This window comes from Solea senegalensis, linkage group LG15 (assembly GCF_019176455.1).
Source record: "Solea senegalensis isolate Sse05_10M linkage group LG15, IFAPA_SoseM_1, whole genome shotgun sequence".
NCBI classification, from domain to species: Eukaryota; Metazoa; Chordata; class Actinopteri; order Pleuronectiformes; family Soleidae; genus Solea; species Solea senegalensis.
Genome location: NC_058035.1, coordinates 18,779,684 through 18,797,691, shown reverse-complemented (window position 1 = coordinate 18,797,691; position 18,008 = coordinate 18,779,684). Strand labels below are relative to the sequence as shown.

At 40.6% G+C, this 18,008-nt stretch overlaps 2 protein-coding genes across 3 annotated transcripts; both read right to left on the bottom strand.

The window, feature by feature from the left end:
• Positions 1–71: 71 nt before the first annotated feature.
• On the bottom strand, positions 72–7,802 carry mat2aa (methionine adenosyltransferase II, alpha a). 2 transcript variants are annotated; one of them, XM_044046421.1, is made up of 9 exons: positions 7,454–7,802; positions 5,570–5,647; positions 4,998–5,120; positions 4,293–4,405; positions 4,054–4,197; positions 3,356–3,574; positions 3,080–3,262; positions 2,476–2,609; positions 72–2,384 (listed from the first exon to the last, which is right to left on the bottom strand). In XM_044046421.1, exons 1-9 carry the CDS (start codon positions 7,545–7,547, stop codon positions 2,282–2,284), a joined length of 1,191 nt encoding a protein of 396 aa, XP_043902356.1. In that variant the 5' UTR covers positions 7,548–7,802; the 3' UTR covers positions 72–2,281. The 2 variants fall into 2 exon arrangements, with proteins under 2 accessions (XP_043902356.1, XP_043902357.1); XM_044046422.1 differs by lacking the exons at positions 72–2,384; positions 2,476–2,609 and adding exons at positions 2,743–2,882; positions 2,976–2,980 and having other exon boundaries at positions 3,040–3,262.
• Positions 7,803–9,510: 1,708 nt separating this feature from the next.
• Positions 9,511–17,419, bottom strand: LOC122781940 (inositol polyphosphate 5-phosphatase K). Its single transcript, XM_044046065.1, has 13 exons — positions 17,396–17,419; positions 16,704–17,321; positions 15,341–15,448; positions 14,660–14,768; positions 14,463–14,579; positions 13,586–13,761; positions 12,730–12,841; positions 12,477–12,586; positions 11,525–11,735; positions 11,284–11,421; positions 11,095–11,160; positions 10,904–11,008; positions 9,511–10,671 (listed from the first exon to the last, which is right to left on the bottom strand). Exons 2-13 carry the CDS (start codon positions 17,315–17,317, stop codon positions 10,192–10,194), a joined length of 2,346 nt encoding a protein of 781 aa, XP_043902000.1. The 5' UTR covers positions 17,318–17,321; positions 17,396–17,419; the 3' UTR covers positions 9,511–10,191.
• Between the last annotated feature and the right edge of the window lie 589 nt (positions 17,420–18,008).

Sequence of the window (18,008 nt, the reverse complement as noted above, 5' to 3'; positions counted from 1 at the left end):
ATTCTGTCATCTCCTGAAAATCATAGAAAGTCATTGTTATAGGACACAAAATTAGCCAAAAGCACATTCCATAAGCATGAGCAAGTGCACAGTTTATTGGAAGGGTTTAAAAGAGAAACTCAACACCAAATCGGAGTCCTCGGTTTAAACTACTGGGGAGCAGGTTTTCGCAGCCTTAAGGATGGCGTGTGTCTGTGTGCAGTAGATCAGGAGTCAGATATTTAGGAAAAAAGGGAAAAGGGGGTTTGCAGAAAAGGCACTTTTACACATTTAGCAACCACAATAACAGCAACTTCCCATCGTTGAAAAACTATTGGCGGGGAGAAAAAAACAAAAACTCTTAACAAGCATCAACAGACTATGTAAACCGGCTGGTTTCTCTGTACAACACCAACCAAGCGTGTGTCTGTGGATGAGTTAGAGGACGCAAACATATTTTTGAGTAAGCAACAGCAACGTCCTATGGCTTGTCAAAAGTGTTAGGCTCCTCTGCAGTACACTCTGGAACCACAAGGTGGTGCCAAAACAGGGCTATCTGACCAGAAGTACAACAAAATAATTAGAATCTTTATATTTAAGGACACAGTGCCCCACTAATGTGTGAAGTGCATCTAGCCTTCCTTCTGTCGTTTATCAGGAGAAAAGCAACAACTTAAAGTTACTCTCAATACTTTAGGGTTATTTTGGGTTTTAAAAACATGTATATTAAGCCATATATATTCCAATAATAATAATAATAATAATAATAATAATAATATATTCAAATATTACGATTTGCTAAATTTAAAGTCAACATAGCGGAATTCAAGCCTCAGGGTTAAGAATTCTATAGAAACTATCCGAAACAAATTCGGCTAGTAATCATGCAGATGACTGACATGACAGATCGTGTCAGTCATCTGCATCAATAGCAGGTGCTACTTAATGAAATAGTTTTAGGTGATTATGATCACTGTAGGCGCAGAAAATCAATTATACATCTTATTTATGGCACTGTTAGGTGGGACCTATTCTCTATCTAGTCAGTGTTTCACCCAAAAGGGAAAAACCCTTTTTGAAAGCTGATGCTGTATAGATGGAACATTTAAAACAGGGGACATTTTGGGTAACTTGAGCTATCCTGTTGTGCAATTCCAGTAGATTTAAAAATCATGTTCTCACTTAAACAAAACTCTCATCTTACATTCAGTGTGCGCTGCCTCTCGTCTCGGTGTGTCCGCTCTTTATGGTCTATCATAACTGTCAAGTATATTTATATATTACGTGCAGGTGTGACTAAAAGTTTGAGGATGTGCAACTGAGTGGTGAACTGCTTTTAGATACAGTAACTAGTACATTACCACTTCGAGACAAGTCTTGCTGCAGGTAATAAAAGACAGCCATTGTCCAAAAGCACCCGAGCCTGGGTTTCTCTGTAACTACACCCAGGTCAGTCTGAGAAAGTGTAAGCGCTGGACCATACCTTTGCTTTTGGTCAGTAAAACATTGACATTATCTCAAACATTCACAATGACTTTTAAAACAACTTAAAGTACAAAAAAAATCGGAGTGGTTTCATGGTGCAGCTCAACACAACCAGGAGTCATTAGCAGCTTCTGACTTCTCTGTAAAACGTCAGAAACTCGTGGTCTGAAGAGACGCACACAAGAAAATGAGTAAACTAAACTACATTCAGCCAGTGTTTGACATGTTTGTGCCGTCTGCATTTTAAAAGAGCTTGATGCAACACTAAATGGCTATGAACTCAACAAAATTAAAGCTACTCTCTGTGAAAGTGGCTTGGGTCACTCAGTGTTGGGAATGGGACAAGAAGTGAAACATGGAGTAGGCAATAACATTGCACACTGGAAATGACATGTTGCCATTAACGATAAATCAGAGGACGCCACACTTAACTACAAACACTTTAAAAAGGTGAAGGATGCCAGAAATGTTTGCATTACTGGTAAATACGCACATGGTTCTGTTAGAAATATGTCTAAAACTAATTTTAATATGAATCTCAGTGTGTGGACAACTAAATAACTGTTAACCCTTCAAAACTGTACATGAGCCTAATATTCTCATATTTGTATGGACATTTGAAGTTTTTCTCTTCTAGGTTGTGTACACAACCAGCAGGTGGGAAAGTTAGGTGATTTTTAGTGTAAGAAAGGCTGTTGTGATGTGGCTGTGTGTGTGTGTGTAAGGAGGAAGGGAAGAAGAAGGAGAAAGGAAGGAAGAAGAGAAATATGTTTAGCTGTGAGACACCTAAGGCCATCTGGAAGATTAGAAAATGGGGTCATAATTTCAGCTTCTTGGGCACCTCCCATGTAAAGATGTCACGGCCAAAGTGACCGTACGCTGCTGTGCGCTGATAGATGGGCTTCTTCAAGTCAAGATCCCTGAGAAAGAAATTAAGAAATATGATTATGTAAAAAACTGTCAACATCTCCAAAATGTATTTGATGGGATATTGAAAATGCCACACCATACCTCACAATAACTCCAGGACGTAGGTCAAAGTTTTTCTTCACAATGTCCAGCAGCTGCTTCTCACTCATCTGGGAGGTCCCATAGTGGAAGATGGAGATGGAGAGGGGATGGGCCACTCCAATAGCATAGGATACCTAAAACAGTCACAACAATTAATACGATCAGCTTAACCCTCTTATGACCACCGCGATATTCAGGCCGCCTGGATTTATTTTTGATGTTAGAATAACTGTAGAATTGTCAAAAAATATTTAATGAGACCCTTTTTCCAAGATAACTTCAACTTTCAATATCTGGCAGTTATTCAACCATTTAGGAATTACAGTACCGAGAAGCGTGTGAAGTGCTGGTGAATCTTGTCTGTGATTGGATGGTCGTTCCGCGGAGGTGCTGAGGGCTACTGTAATGAGGGCTACATTATCTATTTCTCTGCTTTCCAGTCGTTTTTGAATTTTCTAGATCACAAACAGTCTAGGATTTATGGCAATGAGAATTAAACATTTAAATTAAAAAAAGGGTATATACTGTGTTTTATGTGAGCCAAAATGATACAAATATTCCAGTTTTTAATTTGTACCAAGACCACATTGTGTTGTCAACTCACCTGGACCAGTACACGCCTGCAGAGCCCAGCTTTTACCAGAGATTTGGCCACCCAGCGGGCGGCATAAGCAGCAGAGCGGTCTACCTTTGTGTAGTCCTTTCCAGAGAAAGCTCCGCCTCCATGAGCGCCCCAACCCCCATAAGTGTCGACGATGATCTTGCGCCCAGTCAGACCAGCATCACCCTTTGGGAAGGAACAGGTAACATACGGGACTTTAGGGTTCACATCTGAGGCAAATACATCTTAGAACAGTTACTTCATACTTTTAAGTCTCACCTGTGGTCCTCCAATGACAAAACGGCCACTGGGCTGCAGGTGATATATGGTGTTGTCGTCAAGGTACCCACTAGGAATCACAGCAGTCACCACCTGCTCCTTCAGACAGCGACGCATCTCCTCCAAACTTACACACTCATCGTGCTGCACAGACACAACAACAGTGTGGACACGTAGTGGCACCATTGCACCTCGGTCCTGCCTGTACCGTATGGTCACCTGAGGGGGACAAGCAAGCAACTAATAACTATTTAAAGAATGAGCTGCATTGAGGACTTCACATTATATCAAGTGTTAGACAGACAGACAGACGACTTTATTAATCCCTTTGGGAGGTTCCCTCGGGGAAATTAACAAAAAAATTAATTAATTATTAATAGCGAAAAATCATCACCAAGGATGTACATCTAATTTTCAGTTTAAATATTTACTTTAGGATTCAGAGACAGTGGCTGTACCATTTTACACTAAATCCATTCATTTGATTAATACTTATTGATTTTTTTAAGTCAGATAAAATTACTCTGGGCTCCAACAACGTGCAACTTATCTTATAACCCCAACAGCCAAAAATAATAATTATTATTATTAATACTGATGACTTTTAGTGGTAGAAATATTCATATGTGCACCATCTGTGAAATGTATGTAGGAACATTTAGTTAAAAATAGATTTTCAAGAAATGCAAATGTACAACCTGAGTTTTGGAATCGGGTCGCAGCCATGGCAGGGTTCCATTCCGGCGCAACTCGGCTATCTTGGCATTGAGCTTGTGAGCCAGGACAATGGTGAGGGGCATACACTCGTCAGTCTCATCGGTGGCGTAGCCAAACATCAGACCCTGTCAAATGTGCAGCCGATCAATAGCAGCATGAATACAGGAAAGTAGCACTTCAAACTCCTTTACCACCAATATAAATGTAAGAATGCGCTGACCTGGTCGCCTGCTCCCACGTCCTCTTCTTTTCGATCCAGGTGAACACCCTGAGCAATGTCAGGGGACTGTTGCTCTAAAGCCACCAGCACATTACAGGTTTTATAGTCAAAGCCTGTAGAAGAGGGGTCCTCCGTTAGTTCAAATGATATCAAATACAGAAAATAGGACTTTTAGTAAGTGTTCAATAATAATTAAAAAATATAAACTTCCACACCCAAGTTTACTTAGTGCAGAATTAAGGGTGTTCACAGACAATGATAATGACGTTTGTGGTGCAAATTTTAATATTTTAAATCGTGAAAACAAACAAACGAGACACTCGTTCAAACATTCAGATGCAAATCTATGCCCTTTTTGATTAAACAAATGTTTACTTCAGGGCTTTGCTGGTGGGGACTTGCAAGATAATATTATGATGATGATTGTGAGCCACTGTCGGTGATCAAATATGACAAAAAAAAAAAAACTGTACTAGAAGCTATTTTTCATTTGAGGCTTAGATTATATTTCAGGACTATATACTTGTACTTTTAAAATAGAGTAAGAACCAGTGTAACAGCAGCTTTTTAAGGCTAGTTCTTTTGCAGTTTGCAGTTTTTTGATTTCTCCATAGCCAGTTGGCTTGTTAGTCCAGTTTTACTTCCAGGGTTTTTTTGATGAATAAAAGATCTAAACCCACAACCTCCAGGGTTTCATCGGTGTACCTTTAGAGGAATCATCATAACCAATATCTCTGATGGTCTCTCTCACAATCTTCTGGTAGTCGACGTTGGACCTGGAGGTGATCTCCCCAGCCAGCAGTATCATCCCCGTCTTAGCTACAGTCTCTGAGGACACAATGATACGCAGTGTGAGGAATTAAACTGACAAATAAATACAGATTCAAATCTCCCCCTTATTTTCCAGACTGATTATTTATTTTGTCTGTGAAACATCAAAAAACAGTAATAAAAACAACCAATAACATGAAGGAAACACCATGCAATATTTTACTTTTTTCAACAACAATATTTACTATTATTTACTGTAATTTAAGACCAGTGGCCTCATGTATATTAGAGTGCACAGTTTAAACAATAAAAGATGGCGTACGTTTCAAACGTTGTGGACTAGTTCAAGGCAACTGTCCTCCATAACATACTGATATTCTTTTGAAACAGTGTGATAAGTTTCGGAGCTTAATATTGTGGCGTCTTCACCTGACAGAGAAGAGTTTGTGGAGAATTCTCACGGCAGCTACTACGGTAGAATTTTGCCCTACTGTCCAAACACTTACCACATGCTACTTTGGCATCTGGATCTTGGCTGAGGTGTGCATCCAACACTGCATCACTGATTTGATCACAGATCTTATCTGTAGAGTAATAAAATAGTAAACAGGTGAGAAACATTGTTAATATGCATGCAAATAGTTTTGTTGAAATTCCCACTGGCCTCTTCCACCTAATACATATTTTAACATCTACTTGAAATGCAAAGTAGCCTCATGATCACAATTTATTACCCCTCTTCAATTAGCTTCTGTTAAAGTTACTATCTTCTACATTTTACATTTCTGTGAATTATGTCTCTCTTCTTTCTAAATTTGATGCTTCTGTAATTTGTTGCTGTACATGTGACACCTACTACCCATCTGCCCATCCTGGGAGAGTGATCCCTCATCTGAAATTTTTACAGGAGGTCCCATTTTTGTCCTGTAAAAGGTTTTTTTTGTTAAGTTTTTCTTCACTCAACGTGAGGATCAAAGGATAGAGGGTCTTCACTTGCTGTACATACTGTGAAGCCCTTCCATGCAAACGGTGTTTGTGATGCTGGGCTATATGAATAAAAGTGACTTGACTTAAATGCAACGTAATGAAGCAAACAGATATGGATTAGGATACATACCTTGGGTTTCATCTACTTCCCCAAACTTTTGGCAAGTCTAAAATATGGATATATGGAGGTGTTTCATGCCATTATCAGAAAAATCTGCTACTGGTGATGGAGCACCAGCTGGCATCCTGCTTCTGCCTGAACTTGATGGGGTCTGTTTATTATGTGATGATGAGGCTGAACAGGCCTGTTGAATTATTCTTTGTGTGACTGTGGCACTGATGAACCCTACTTTAGACCCACAGCTGAGCAGCAGCCTCTGTAATACCTAGGAGTACAGGTAAGCCTATTATCCCTTTCATTAGAGCTGCCCTAGTGCCAAACAGACAACTTCAACACATTGTATGATAACGTGTTGAATAGATCTGCAAATAAAATACAGATAATGATGAGACAGCATCTCATTGTTTATCTAAAAACTGATTTTAAACTGAAACAATCTAATACAATACACTGCTGCTACATTTAACATTGGAGGATTTGTCATATTAGGCCCGTGTTTCACATAACCTTTCATATGCACAAATGTGTATCACATTTCTGACTATTTTACTATCATCTCTACAACATCTACCATTATTATAAATGATATATGAAACAAAACTTAATTATATGCATGTAATTCATAACATACATTATAAATATTAGGTAAAACGCTGGAAAACGTGATTTGCCGAACGAAAAACTATTTTGGAGGCCCTAGGAACCTCTGTATCAGCCAATAAGATTTTACTTAGGTGGACCTAAACTAGTAACTCAGTGTATACTACAGATGACTGGCACACCTGTTGCTGAGAGCTATATGATTACTTAATATTCTTCAATCTTCTAAATTCTGTAAACTCATTTTCTTGTAGTTTGTCCTCTTCTAAAATGAAGACATTTGTACATGAAGAAGTACACATTAAGCAGGTTTTTATACATGATATTATTTTCATTTTATAGATCAATAATAATTATTGCAGACCCCTGCTCTAGTTGTTTATGTTTCTGATGCAAACATGTTGAGATACGAAAACTGCATTAAGTCACTCCTAGTGGCTAACTAGCTAACGAGCAGTACCATCTTTTCAAAGTACGACCCTGTTGTTTTCCTCAACATGTTGAATGCCTTTTATGTTTAAATAATAAACAGCAAACTATAGTATATATTACTTTTAGGCTATGTCAATAGCAGGTGTGTGTGTATGTGTGCTGACACGCACGCGACCTCCTTACAAATGCTAACAAGCTAATTATTATTGCGGTAAACTGCTCACTGACTCCACACACAGTTTAAACTTACCGGGATGTCCTTCTCCCACTGACTCGGACGTGAAGAGGAAGCCGTCTTCATCCGAGAACGAGTCGTCATGGAAGCCGTTGAGGTTTTGGCTCATTTTAGTCAGTAACAGGAAGCTAACTCAGCTAGCCGCTCAGACGCTACACTTACTAACACAGTCACACACCTGCTGCCGTTCAAACAGCTTTTTACACAGGTGAACTGTTCGTCTCAGACACAAAGACTTAACGCCGTAACAGGATTTAGTCAGTTAATTAACCCGTGAGCCAAAAACCCTTGCTTTGGACGAGTTCTTATGTGTTTACTGAGCCTTCTAGTAATTTCCCAGCAGCCAATGTTGTTGAACACAGACCATGTGGTGCCGGAGAGGGCGTGCTCCAGTGACAGCGACTTAAGTCTTCTGTACTGTAGTTTATGTAATCTAAATGTGATTTTTAACCTTTGTTTAATCAAGGTTAGGTGGGAAAGGTGCTACATGAAGGCAGATTAAATGCCTTCACAATGAATAGAAAATAAAATACATAACAATATTAAAAGTAAAAAGAGTTAAAACTGTTTAGTACATAGTGCAGATGTACTAGTACTACTACTACTAGTAGTACTAATAATATCTAGATTATATTTATTTGGCAAAAAAAGTAAAAGTGTCAAACATTTCGTAAGAAAATACTGATTTCTGTCCCTCAATCAGAGGAAGAGATTGAGAAGATAAAGAAAAAGCAGTAATGCAAGATTACAGACGTCATCTGCTGTAAAAAAAAAAATTACAAAATAAATCTCAAATAAAACCACCTTTTCCTGACTGTAAACCCATATTTCCATGTGTGACGAGGAACAAAAACAGACAGTTTTAGCTCTAAGAGTGGCTCTATGACAATGGTTGAGGAGTGAAGTGCACTTTCTGCACCTTAGTGTGAATTAATAAAGAAAAGAGAGAGACAGGATGTATCAGTGCTCCTTCTGTTGGCTTTAGACTCTTTATATTTGTTAGCCCATCAAATAAAACCTGATATAAAGGGGGCAGTGGAGTTTGTTGAGCCTATATCCTCTCTGGTATTTCTCTGTGATTTTGGATCTGCTTGCTAATCCAAGAGTGATTATCTTGATTACAAACACCAGGACAAACTCTAAGCTGTGCACGCTTGTCCATGTGTAAATTAAATTACATGGATTTGGTTGACTTTTATTTTGATTGTTCTGTATTGTTCAAACCTCCAAAATACAGACTTTTTTCCACTATACAACTTAATAGTGCATAATGCGCAGGTGGAGGGAATTCTTGTTTTGTCACTGCTTTTGAACGGCATTCACATTCAATGTTAAAATTTGATTTGCTGCACACTTTCCAACAACATAATTCTTATATTATATATAATATTTAGAGTTGGAGTGGATATGAAAGGGCATACCTGCATGGAGTTTGCATGATTTACCCGTGTGTGCATGGATTTTCCTTGGGTTCTCCAGTTTCCTCCCACAGTCCAAAAACGTGCAGATTTGGGGATTAAGCAAATTGGACAATTTAGACTGTAGCTGTGAGAGTGAATAATTATTTGTCTCAATATGTGGCCCTGTGATTGACTGGCGACCTGTCCAGGGTGTCCAATTTGCCTAATGCCACCCTATGTCAGCTGGGATTGGCACCAGTGACCCCTGTGACCCTCATTTGGAGGATAAAGCGGTAGAAGATGAGTGAGTGAGCGAGTGAATGGTTAAGAAAGGCTTGGTGTGCAAGAATTAGTGACATCTACTGGTGAGACTGCAGACTCATCCCTAGCTTTACCAAGCACAAGGGAACATGGATGGTGGCCTTCACATCCTAGAAAGGATGTAGTTCTTCTTCATTTGCTGAGTGAACTGCAGCCCAAAATGGCTCCTAAAAATGCTCATGTATTGAATTCAATTTCTTCCAGTAAACCTAAATGTTACCCACTTTACCTTTAAAGACTATTTCATAAAGGCTTATGAAATAGCTTAGTTCACAGCTTCCTCGCATGTCCTTCACACAAAAAGAGGCCCCTTTTAATTTTTTTCCCATCAGCAAAGACTATTTTCTCAGGCCGGTTGCTCTGGTTTTTATTTGCACACTCACAACGACAAAACAACAGTGTTTCCTTGAAACAAAAGAGCCGTATAAGTCTGAGCATCCACTCACTGAGCTCCATAGAACAGGGGCTGTATTCACAAAGCTGCTAAGAATAAGAGCACTGATCTAAGATTAGTGTTGTAGTCATGTGTACACTTCAGCTTGATTGGGCTGGTAAAACTTTTCTATTCTTGTACGTTCAAATAATTTTATGAATACAGACCGAAGGCTATAGAGTCCTATGATCCAAAAATGCGTTGTTTTACACAATAAGGTCTTAACACATAGGTCCACACAAACACACACTCTTTCCCCATTTTGAACTATGATACTTTCAATATATCTGGTCCAGACTGCTAACAAATATTGCTGTCAATAATAACTTAACACATCCTTTGCAAATTTACTCAAGTTTCACATTCCACGTTTGTTTCTAAAAGTCTGTTAAAGCACTTTTCTTCAGGAGTATGGGCACATGTGTCAATCTGAGATACACACAGTGTATGAGATGATGGTCGAGTCAGAGAGAGAACTGCAGGGCTACTAAATGGAATGTTTGTTAAATGTTAAACTATGTTGGGAGTCGTTCATGTGCTGAGCACAGTGACAGTGTTGGGGTCCGATCAGGCTGTATCTGATTCTTATCTACTGATGTTTATCGCTGTGCAGCGTCTGCTTCCCCTGTCTTCCCTATTTGCCTGACCCCAGTGGGACTAACCTGAGCTGGTCTGTGTTCACCTATGATGGCAGCGATCAGAGCCTCTGGTGCTGTCACTCCACTACCTGGAGACACAGGGCTGCGAGGACTGAGCGGGCTGATGGATGGCGATGACACAGTGTCGGGGGACAACACCAGCCGTTCCTTCTTAGCAGTAGAGCAGGGTGAGCGGCTCTGCGCTGGGCCTTCTTTGGAGCGAGGGCAGAGGCTGAGGCTCTGCAAAGAGGGGAGGGGGTTAGAGGAAAGAGCCGGAACGGCAGGACTGCGGCTGCGTCGGTGGCGATGGTGGTGTTTTCCAGTTTTGGGGCTCGGGCTGCGGGAGTTTGGAGCCAGCAGGACAAGCGTGCTGTCATCTTCTGAGCTGACATCAGAGCTGTTGGAGCGATGCATGCTGGGGCTGTGGACTGGTATCCGGATCTGTTCAGGATGAAATATTTACTAGGGGGAAAGTTGGGTGCTAAAAGGAAACCACATGAGAAATGTATATGGCACACTCCTCTATCCTTTACTGATGTAAAAGAAGACAACACAGTGTAAAAATACATACAATATTTCCCTCTGAACTGGTAGAGTATAAGAATAAAGGTATTCCATAATTAACTCATGAAAACTATTAACATTTTTTTCCGTTTTGTCTGAGTTTTGTTACCTGGACGGATGTTGACAACCCAACTATGCTGTTCATATTATTGCTGTAGTAACCGAGGAGGTATTCACAATCATCTCTCGGCAAATCTTCCTCTGAAAATGTCACCTAAAGAGGGAGAGGAATTAAAATAAAATAAATCTGATGTGAGTTGAGGCACAAAATACGGTGGTGACCTTCCGTCTCTGACACACCTGTGTTGCATTCTCTCCCTTGGCCCACACATAGGCCTGGTAATCTTTGTGATGTCTGAATCCCACCTATGCAAGGAAGAAACCAAGTTCATATAAACACTGACACCGGACGTCTATACAAAATAAATGTATTTAGAGATTGTATAGCTTTGTAGATTTGACTTTAGCCTGTTATGAGGGAACCATTACCTTATATATTGCTATCCAGTCCCATGAGCTGCGCTGATACGTTGACGCAACAGTGAATACGACAGTCGCATCTGAGACTTTACACCACTCCTTATTTACCTGCAGCTCCACCAGAGGCATTTCCACCCTGAATGGGAACTGTCGGAAAAGAGCACATGGCAAAGAATGAGGAACAAACCCCCGGAGAATGAATCAAACGATACAGGGCGAGATGTGACAAAGTCAAATAACATCATCTCACATGCAGGGAAAACAGGGCCGAGACAGGCTTGTGGTCACTGACGGTGTAGCCCATGTGACTCCCATAGGTGTGCTGTGTCACTTTAGTTGCCCCACCCAGCCATGAGGTCAGACCGCGCTGCAGTGCTGCACTGTGGGAAGGAACCGGGGAGCCGGTACGTCGAAGGCGCCAGAGGATGCGATCTGTCCAGGCAGGTTTCCTCTTCTTAGCACTGATACAGGAGACAGTTATCACCAAATGAACAGGTCTTACTTTAAAGCTGCAGTGTGATGAGCGTGGTATTTTTATTATTATTGTTATTTTGCCTCTGTTTGATCTTTGTGAACATAAACTACTTTTGAGACCAGGCTCCGTCAAGCAATACTATCAGACCTGACTGAAGGAGGATCAATCTGCACTGTGTGAACTCATTTAAATCTAACAGACATTTGTTTACATATAAAATTATACACTACAGCCTTAAAGGTTCAGTGTGTGTAAGATTTAGCATTTGGCAGCAATTGAATAATAAAATAGTGACAGTGGTGTTTTTTATTTTGAGTGGACAATGATGGTTTTGGTCACGTGCCGAGGAGAGACAGTGGACAAAGGCTGTTGAGAATGGAACTAGCAGGCAGGATGAAAAGAGGAAGACCACAGAGAAGGATGTTGTGAAAGAGGATGTGAGGACAGTTGTTGTAACAGAAGAAGACACAAGAGAGTAGGATCCGCTGTTGCAACCCCTAAAAGGTGAAGCTGGTAGAATTCTGAGTGGATGAATGAACAAACAAATTGCTGTTTTAATTTCTGCTGAAAACCATATTTATATTGGCATCATTGCATTGGGAAGGGATTTGTGAGGTGAGAGATATTCAGCTGCAACATGCAAAGTCGCCAGTAGATGTTGCCAAATCCTACACACTTAGAAAATACAAATCTGTTACTGTTGTTATTGTTTTCATACTGAACAAACCTGGTGTCGTACGTGTGTGTGCCCACATCAAATTTATAAGTCGGAGGGAATTTGAGCGGCCCCTCCATGAAGCCCTCCAGGATGGACTCTGTGATTTTAGCCATGTTGAGCTGCAAGAGTAGATAAAATAAGAACAGAAGAGTGTTTCATCTCATCTGACAGACAACTCTTGTTTGTCGGAAGAGAGCAACAAGCGGTGTAAAGTCCTCCAGAGAAGTCAAACCTGCACTAAAATGTTCACAGTGCCTCTCACCTGGTCTCGCTCCCACAGCAGAGGAAGCTTGTTGCTGTCAATGGCACATTTCACCACATGGATGTCATAGTCTTCAATTCGGAAATTTAAATCTCCAAACCAAAACACAACACTGGGGACAGAGACAATACACCAAAGAAAACACTGTCAATGACATTTTAATTTATTCATGACGCATAAAAAACCAAATAGTGAGAGTTTATATTTTTAGATTTATATATATATGTTTAGATTTTTAGCAAAAAAATACATCAATCTCAGTAAGAGAAAGGATGCTTTATCAGATTTAGCAAGCTAATCTGTGATCCACGGGCAGGTGAGCAGGTCAACATGCATGTATCTTGAATTATAAAATCAGGTACAAAGTGTCAAGTTAATGCTGATGATTTAAATCTGTTTTCACTTCTCAAGAGAAAGTGTGGAAATCTATGAATTAATGAATAAATGCTTGAATGAGGGACATAAAACTCCCTGTGGCACCCCGTGTGGTTTTTCTGCTGCTGAAGCTTCAAGGCTCACAACAAGTTGTTATTTAAATTCCTGTTGCCTTTCTATCATTTTGGATTATTCCATTGGATGTTTCTCCTTTTTTGGACAGTTCACAGTAAACCCTAGAGATGGTTGTGCATGAAAATCCCAGTAGAGTCGTTTTTCTGATATACCAGCAACCATTCTTCCTCATTCTGATGTTTTGGTTTGAACTTCAGCAGGTTTTCTTGCCCATTATCTAAATGCATTGAGTTGCTTTCATTTGATTTTCATATGATTGGCTGATTAGACACGTATGTTTATTAATTAAGGTGACTGACTTTCACCGTTTTAGTTTTGTAAATGACATAAACATGATGTCACCCACTCGTGGTCCAGGACACCGGTGGCAGTCCCTCCTTCAAACTGCTGCTGCTGCAAGATGCTCTCAAAATCCTCCATCCTCTGCTCCAGGTTCCTCATGTGAGCCGGCAGGTGACAGTTGAGAAAGCACACGGGGTGTCCGAACATCGTCATCCTCGCACTGACGCCTCCTTTGTTCCCCTGGACAGAATAGGAAATAGAAAACACGGTTATACTCTAACACATAGTGGGTTTACAATGATTAATTGTTTTCTGGTTTAATTGCTTAAGAGCCCCAATATAATCCTCATCCTTTATTTAAAACATGGAGGGGGCGTTGAGAGAAAGCTGTTTTTTCACTTATATACTGTTCAAGGGCTGTTCAATTATAGAAAATGTATCATCTTTTCCAATTTAACACATTTCTAACAATTAACAGTTCCATTACTGGGATGCATACTATCTAAAAGCAGTGCTAATGTGGTGTTTTTTAAGTCAGAGTCAGATCGTTTTAGGACCTGGTGCAGTGTGAAGTAAGGAGACATTACAGATATGTATCTAAACAAAATTACCATCAGAGCAGTGTTCAGGGACAAGGTCTTTTTTTTCTGCTGCTGAGGACCAGTCTGCCTCCTGCTGCTGCTGCTGCTGCTGCTGCTGCTGCTGCACTGACCTCAAAGAGAAGGAGACTGCACCAGCAGCAGCCAGGTTTGATGCTGACATCAACACGCACTGGAAGGTCACACACTGACACACACGCTCATGCATGCGTGTGCCTGCCGGCAGGGGGGAGGGAGAGCCACACGCGCCACCTGTCCGCATCTGACCCCATCCCTTCTAAAGCCCACTGACTCGACCCACCTCAAATGTTTGCTCTGGTCGCTCAGTATGGGAACACATACCCAGTATCCTCCGAGTCCTGTGCGCGTCCTCTCCGTCTGCACGCCTCTGAGGAACGGGAGATGGCAGGATTTGGAGAAAACCAGCAGCAGCACTCCTTGCATTCGCTGGGACGCCACCTATGCGAGGAGAAGAAAGATGATGAGAATTTGATTGTATAACACAACATTTTAACATGTGAGGAACATGTTTCACTGACTAGAACGTATCCAAAAGGGCTGATGGTGTCCATGCAAAGCTCGCTCCACTGGTCTGAGAAGAGAGCGTCCTTCAGCCGCTTGTTTATCATGGAGTTCACCTCCTGGAGTCTGGAAGGTTCCAGAGAGTAGAGAAACATCATTAACAGTGTCGGGCAGTAAAATAATACCTTTATCTATGAGTGTTTATGAGTTGTTTACATCATTTGGATGATTGGAGACACGGTTTGATCTGAGATCTGAATACAGCAAATGCAGTGTTCTGTGATATTGTTAGGTATTTTTCTCTACAATGTTGTTGCTCCAACAGAAAACTGCTTTTACTTTATAGGTTACATGGCAGATCCCATTCAACAGTGTGGCTGTTCTGTTCTGAGAGGCTGCCATGTTTGTAGTTCTGCAGTTTTGCAGCAAATTTAATAGAGGTTTGAAAAGAGTGGATGATGGTTGATCACTTTGTGACTGGAATAAAAAAGTTTTATTATTAGGTATGTTCACTTTCTACAGTATGTGACCTGACACTGGTTATTAATGATTTAAGATGAGTCATGAATTAAAAAGTCATGAGTCACGAATAAAAAGGACAGTGATGGACAGCAGGAGGGGAACACAGATGTCCACAGTGAGTGGGCTCTCACAGTTGTCTCTCTGGCACTCGAGCGCGGTAGAAAAAACTCACTTACCCGATGATAAACATGTCAACGCTCCCATCTGAAACATTTGGTCCGAACAGAGAAGTGATGTCATCTGGCGGCACAGCTGATCCCACGTTCCATGTGACAATATACACCCTTTCAAACAGATAGGAAACGGTGAGAGTGCTGCATTAGATTAAAGTACTGTGTGGTGACATAATCTGAGGCGTAATCCTGTGCGATATACTGCAGCATGTACAGTTAGATAAAAAAACCCGATAATTAAGCGCTGCTCCACCTCTCCAATGACTTAGTATTGTGTGTGTGTCAGTGTGCAATGAGAAGAGATTATTTTATTTATTAAGAATTCATCAGTTTTCTGAACGACTCACATAATAGTTTCATCTATAAACTGAACAAAATTGATGAATCAACTGATGTGTCATCCAAATGGTCCATTTCACTTATTATTCCATGCTATTTTAAAATCTCACATGTGCTTTATTCCTCACTGTCTGTTTTCCTGCCATTTATTGTTCGTTTATTGTTACTGTTTCATTTATTTTTATTTCTCCTATGCATTAGACTTCACTCTATTAAAGATACTGAAAAAGGTTCCAAATGTATGTATATTATATTATGTGAAAATCAACTTACAATATCACCAATACAGTATTGTAAGCAGAGAAAAATGCCTCATTGGCCTTTTTTTTCCACATTGGTATATATATTTTTTTATTGTAAATATGTTTTATAATGTTAAAATGTTCAATTTTAACATGCAAACTCTGTTGTACAACTGCAGTGTTTTTTTGTTCAGTTTAAACTGTTAATACACTCTTTAACACACAGTAAATAACTGCCAGATATTGCCAAAGCCAAAAACAAATGTGCAGACAGACATTTTGTGGCTTAATGGACAGTTCTAATAACTTTTATGCCAAAAAGCACTACTTTTAAGAAAATCATAGCTTAATTCATACACATTACACTAGATAAAGTATATTGGATCAATATTATCTTTTTAAGCTCTGACATGATATGAGAACTATGTCACAGTCAGACAGGCAAGATCTGACAACCTCTGCTGTACCTTTTATTCTGCGTATAAACACAGCTCTATGAAATTTAAAGTGTTTTCACAGGCAGTTGTTTATGGCTGAGGCCACAACAGAGCCAAAGTGTGGCTCTGGGAGGCCTGCCAACGAAATATGGCTGCAGTGTCACTCTGTCAGCTTCATAAAGCCTCTTATTGAATTTCTGCAGCCGTGATTCATGTGACAGGGTCTGGTACACGTCAGGTTTCTTACTGCGGGACAGCTTCCGTAGCTGCATTTGGACATCAAAGGAAAACTGCAGTCATAGTGGCTAAAAAACCAAGAACATATAGAAGCTGTTTTATTTGTCTCACCTGAATTCATTATTCTCCCCTCCTGGTTTCTCAGACTGCACTTGGCTTTGGTTTGAGATCCCTGGTGAGAGGGTCCTCTGAGACTGAGGGCAGAGGCTGGATTTGGGGCTGAGGCTAGTGGGTGAGTTCAGGGTAGACTGGGACAGACCTGGAGTGGGACTCAGGTAAGGCTGAGGGCTGTGAGGACTCTGAGGACTGTGGAGAAGGAAGGAGCTCTCGGTCTGTGAATGCGGCAGGACGTTGGCACTCTGAGGTCCTGGGATGCAAACTGGGATCAAATCTATTTCCTTCTTGGATGGATCCACTGAGATTCTGTTCAGCTTTTGAACAGGTTTAGTCCCAAGAGCGGTCGGCCTTGGTCGGCTTATGCTTTTCAGGGCTGTGGGCCCACAGTTGTTGCGCCCCGACTGCATTTGTTCCGTCACGTTCGCAGCCTGGACAAGGCTCAGATGAGACTGTTTGTTGAGCGTTTCTGACGGACTGATGGTGACCGACTCCTGGACTGTGACCTGCAGAGGTGAACTTGAACCAGGGCCGATCAACACACAAGGTCGTGGTTGCACAGTCGTCCCACACGGGGCAGTGCTGAGCTCTTTCTGCTGCATGCGATCCATCAACCTGAAACATTGTAGTCTGTGGTTAATCATTAGACAGAACAATCTTGTGTTTTTAAGGTAGAAAACTCAACTTACCTTGTTTTACAGTCCGATTTTCCATTGTTGAATGTCGACCGAGATATAATGCTAACACAGTGTCTTTACAAAATTATACTTATTTAGTTGTCCTTTTTCTTGTTTTATCTCAAACAATGTCCAAATATAGCTCAGAGTATCGTGCCAACAGAAAGACTGGAAACTAACTAGGAGTTAATTTCATTGAACGCTTTCAAATCCAAACTGAGAGTTCTTGAGGCCGACTCCACAACATGCACTTGTTTTTCCATAATGTGTTTGTAAATATAATCTTGTAAATTATTTTTATTTGTTTTCTGCTTGTGTTTTAACTGTGTAAATGTGTGACCGTTGAGTGTTTCTTATTTCTCATCTTGGCCAGCACTCCCTTGAAAAAGAGGTTCTTAATCTAAGTGGGATTTAATCAAGGTTAAATAAAAAACAAAAAACACTGATGTTGAATATTATATCCACTCATTCCTAAAAAAAACAACAACATTAAAGTGAAGCCTGCAGCTAAAACATCAACATTTATCAGTGCCTCCTTTGTAAACAGGGACACGAGAGAAGAGTGAGGGAAAGTTCTTGAGCACCTACGCCCACATCATGCTCCTCAAACATCACAGATAATGAT

Bases quoted from the DNA above. Each gene is read 5' to 3' on its own strand.
- mat2aa (XM_044046421.1), bottom strand. From the start codon at position 7,547: ATGAGCCAAAACCTCAACGGCTTCCATGACGACTCGTTCTCGGATGAA. The intron at 5,648-7,453 runs GTAAGTTTAAAC...ATTACTCTACAG, and splicing joins AGTGGGAGAAGGACATCCCG to ATAAGATCTGTGATCAAATC. The intron at 2,610-3,079 runs GTGAGTTGACAA...TGACTGTTTTAG, and splicing joins GCAGGCGTGTACTGGTCCAG to GTATCCTATGCTATTGGAGT.
- LOC122781940 (XM_044046065.1), bottom strand. From the start codon at position 17,317: ATGGATCGCATGCAGCAGAAAGAGCTCAGCACTGCCCCGTGTGGGACG. The intron at 12,842-13,585 runs GTGGGTGACATC...CTCTGTCCCCAG, and splicing joins ACCGGTGTCCTGGACCACGA to TGTTGTGTTTTGGTTTGGAG. The intron at 11,422-11,524 runs GTGAGATGATGT...CTTTTCCGACAG, and splicing joins CGGCCCTGTTTTCCCTGCAT to TTCCCATTCAGGGTGGAAAT.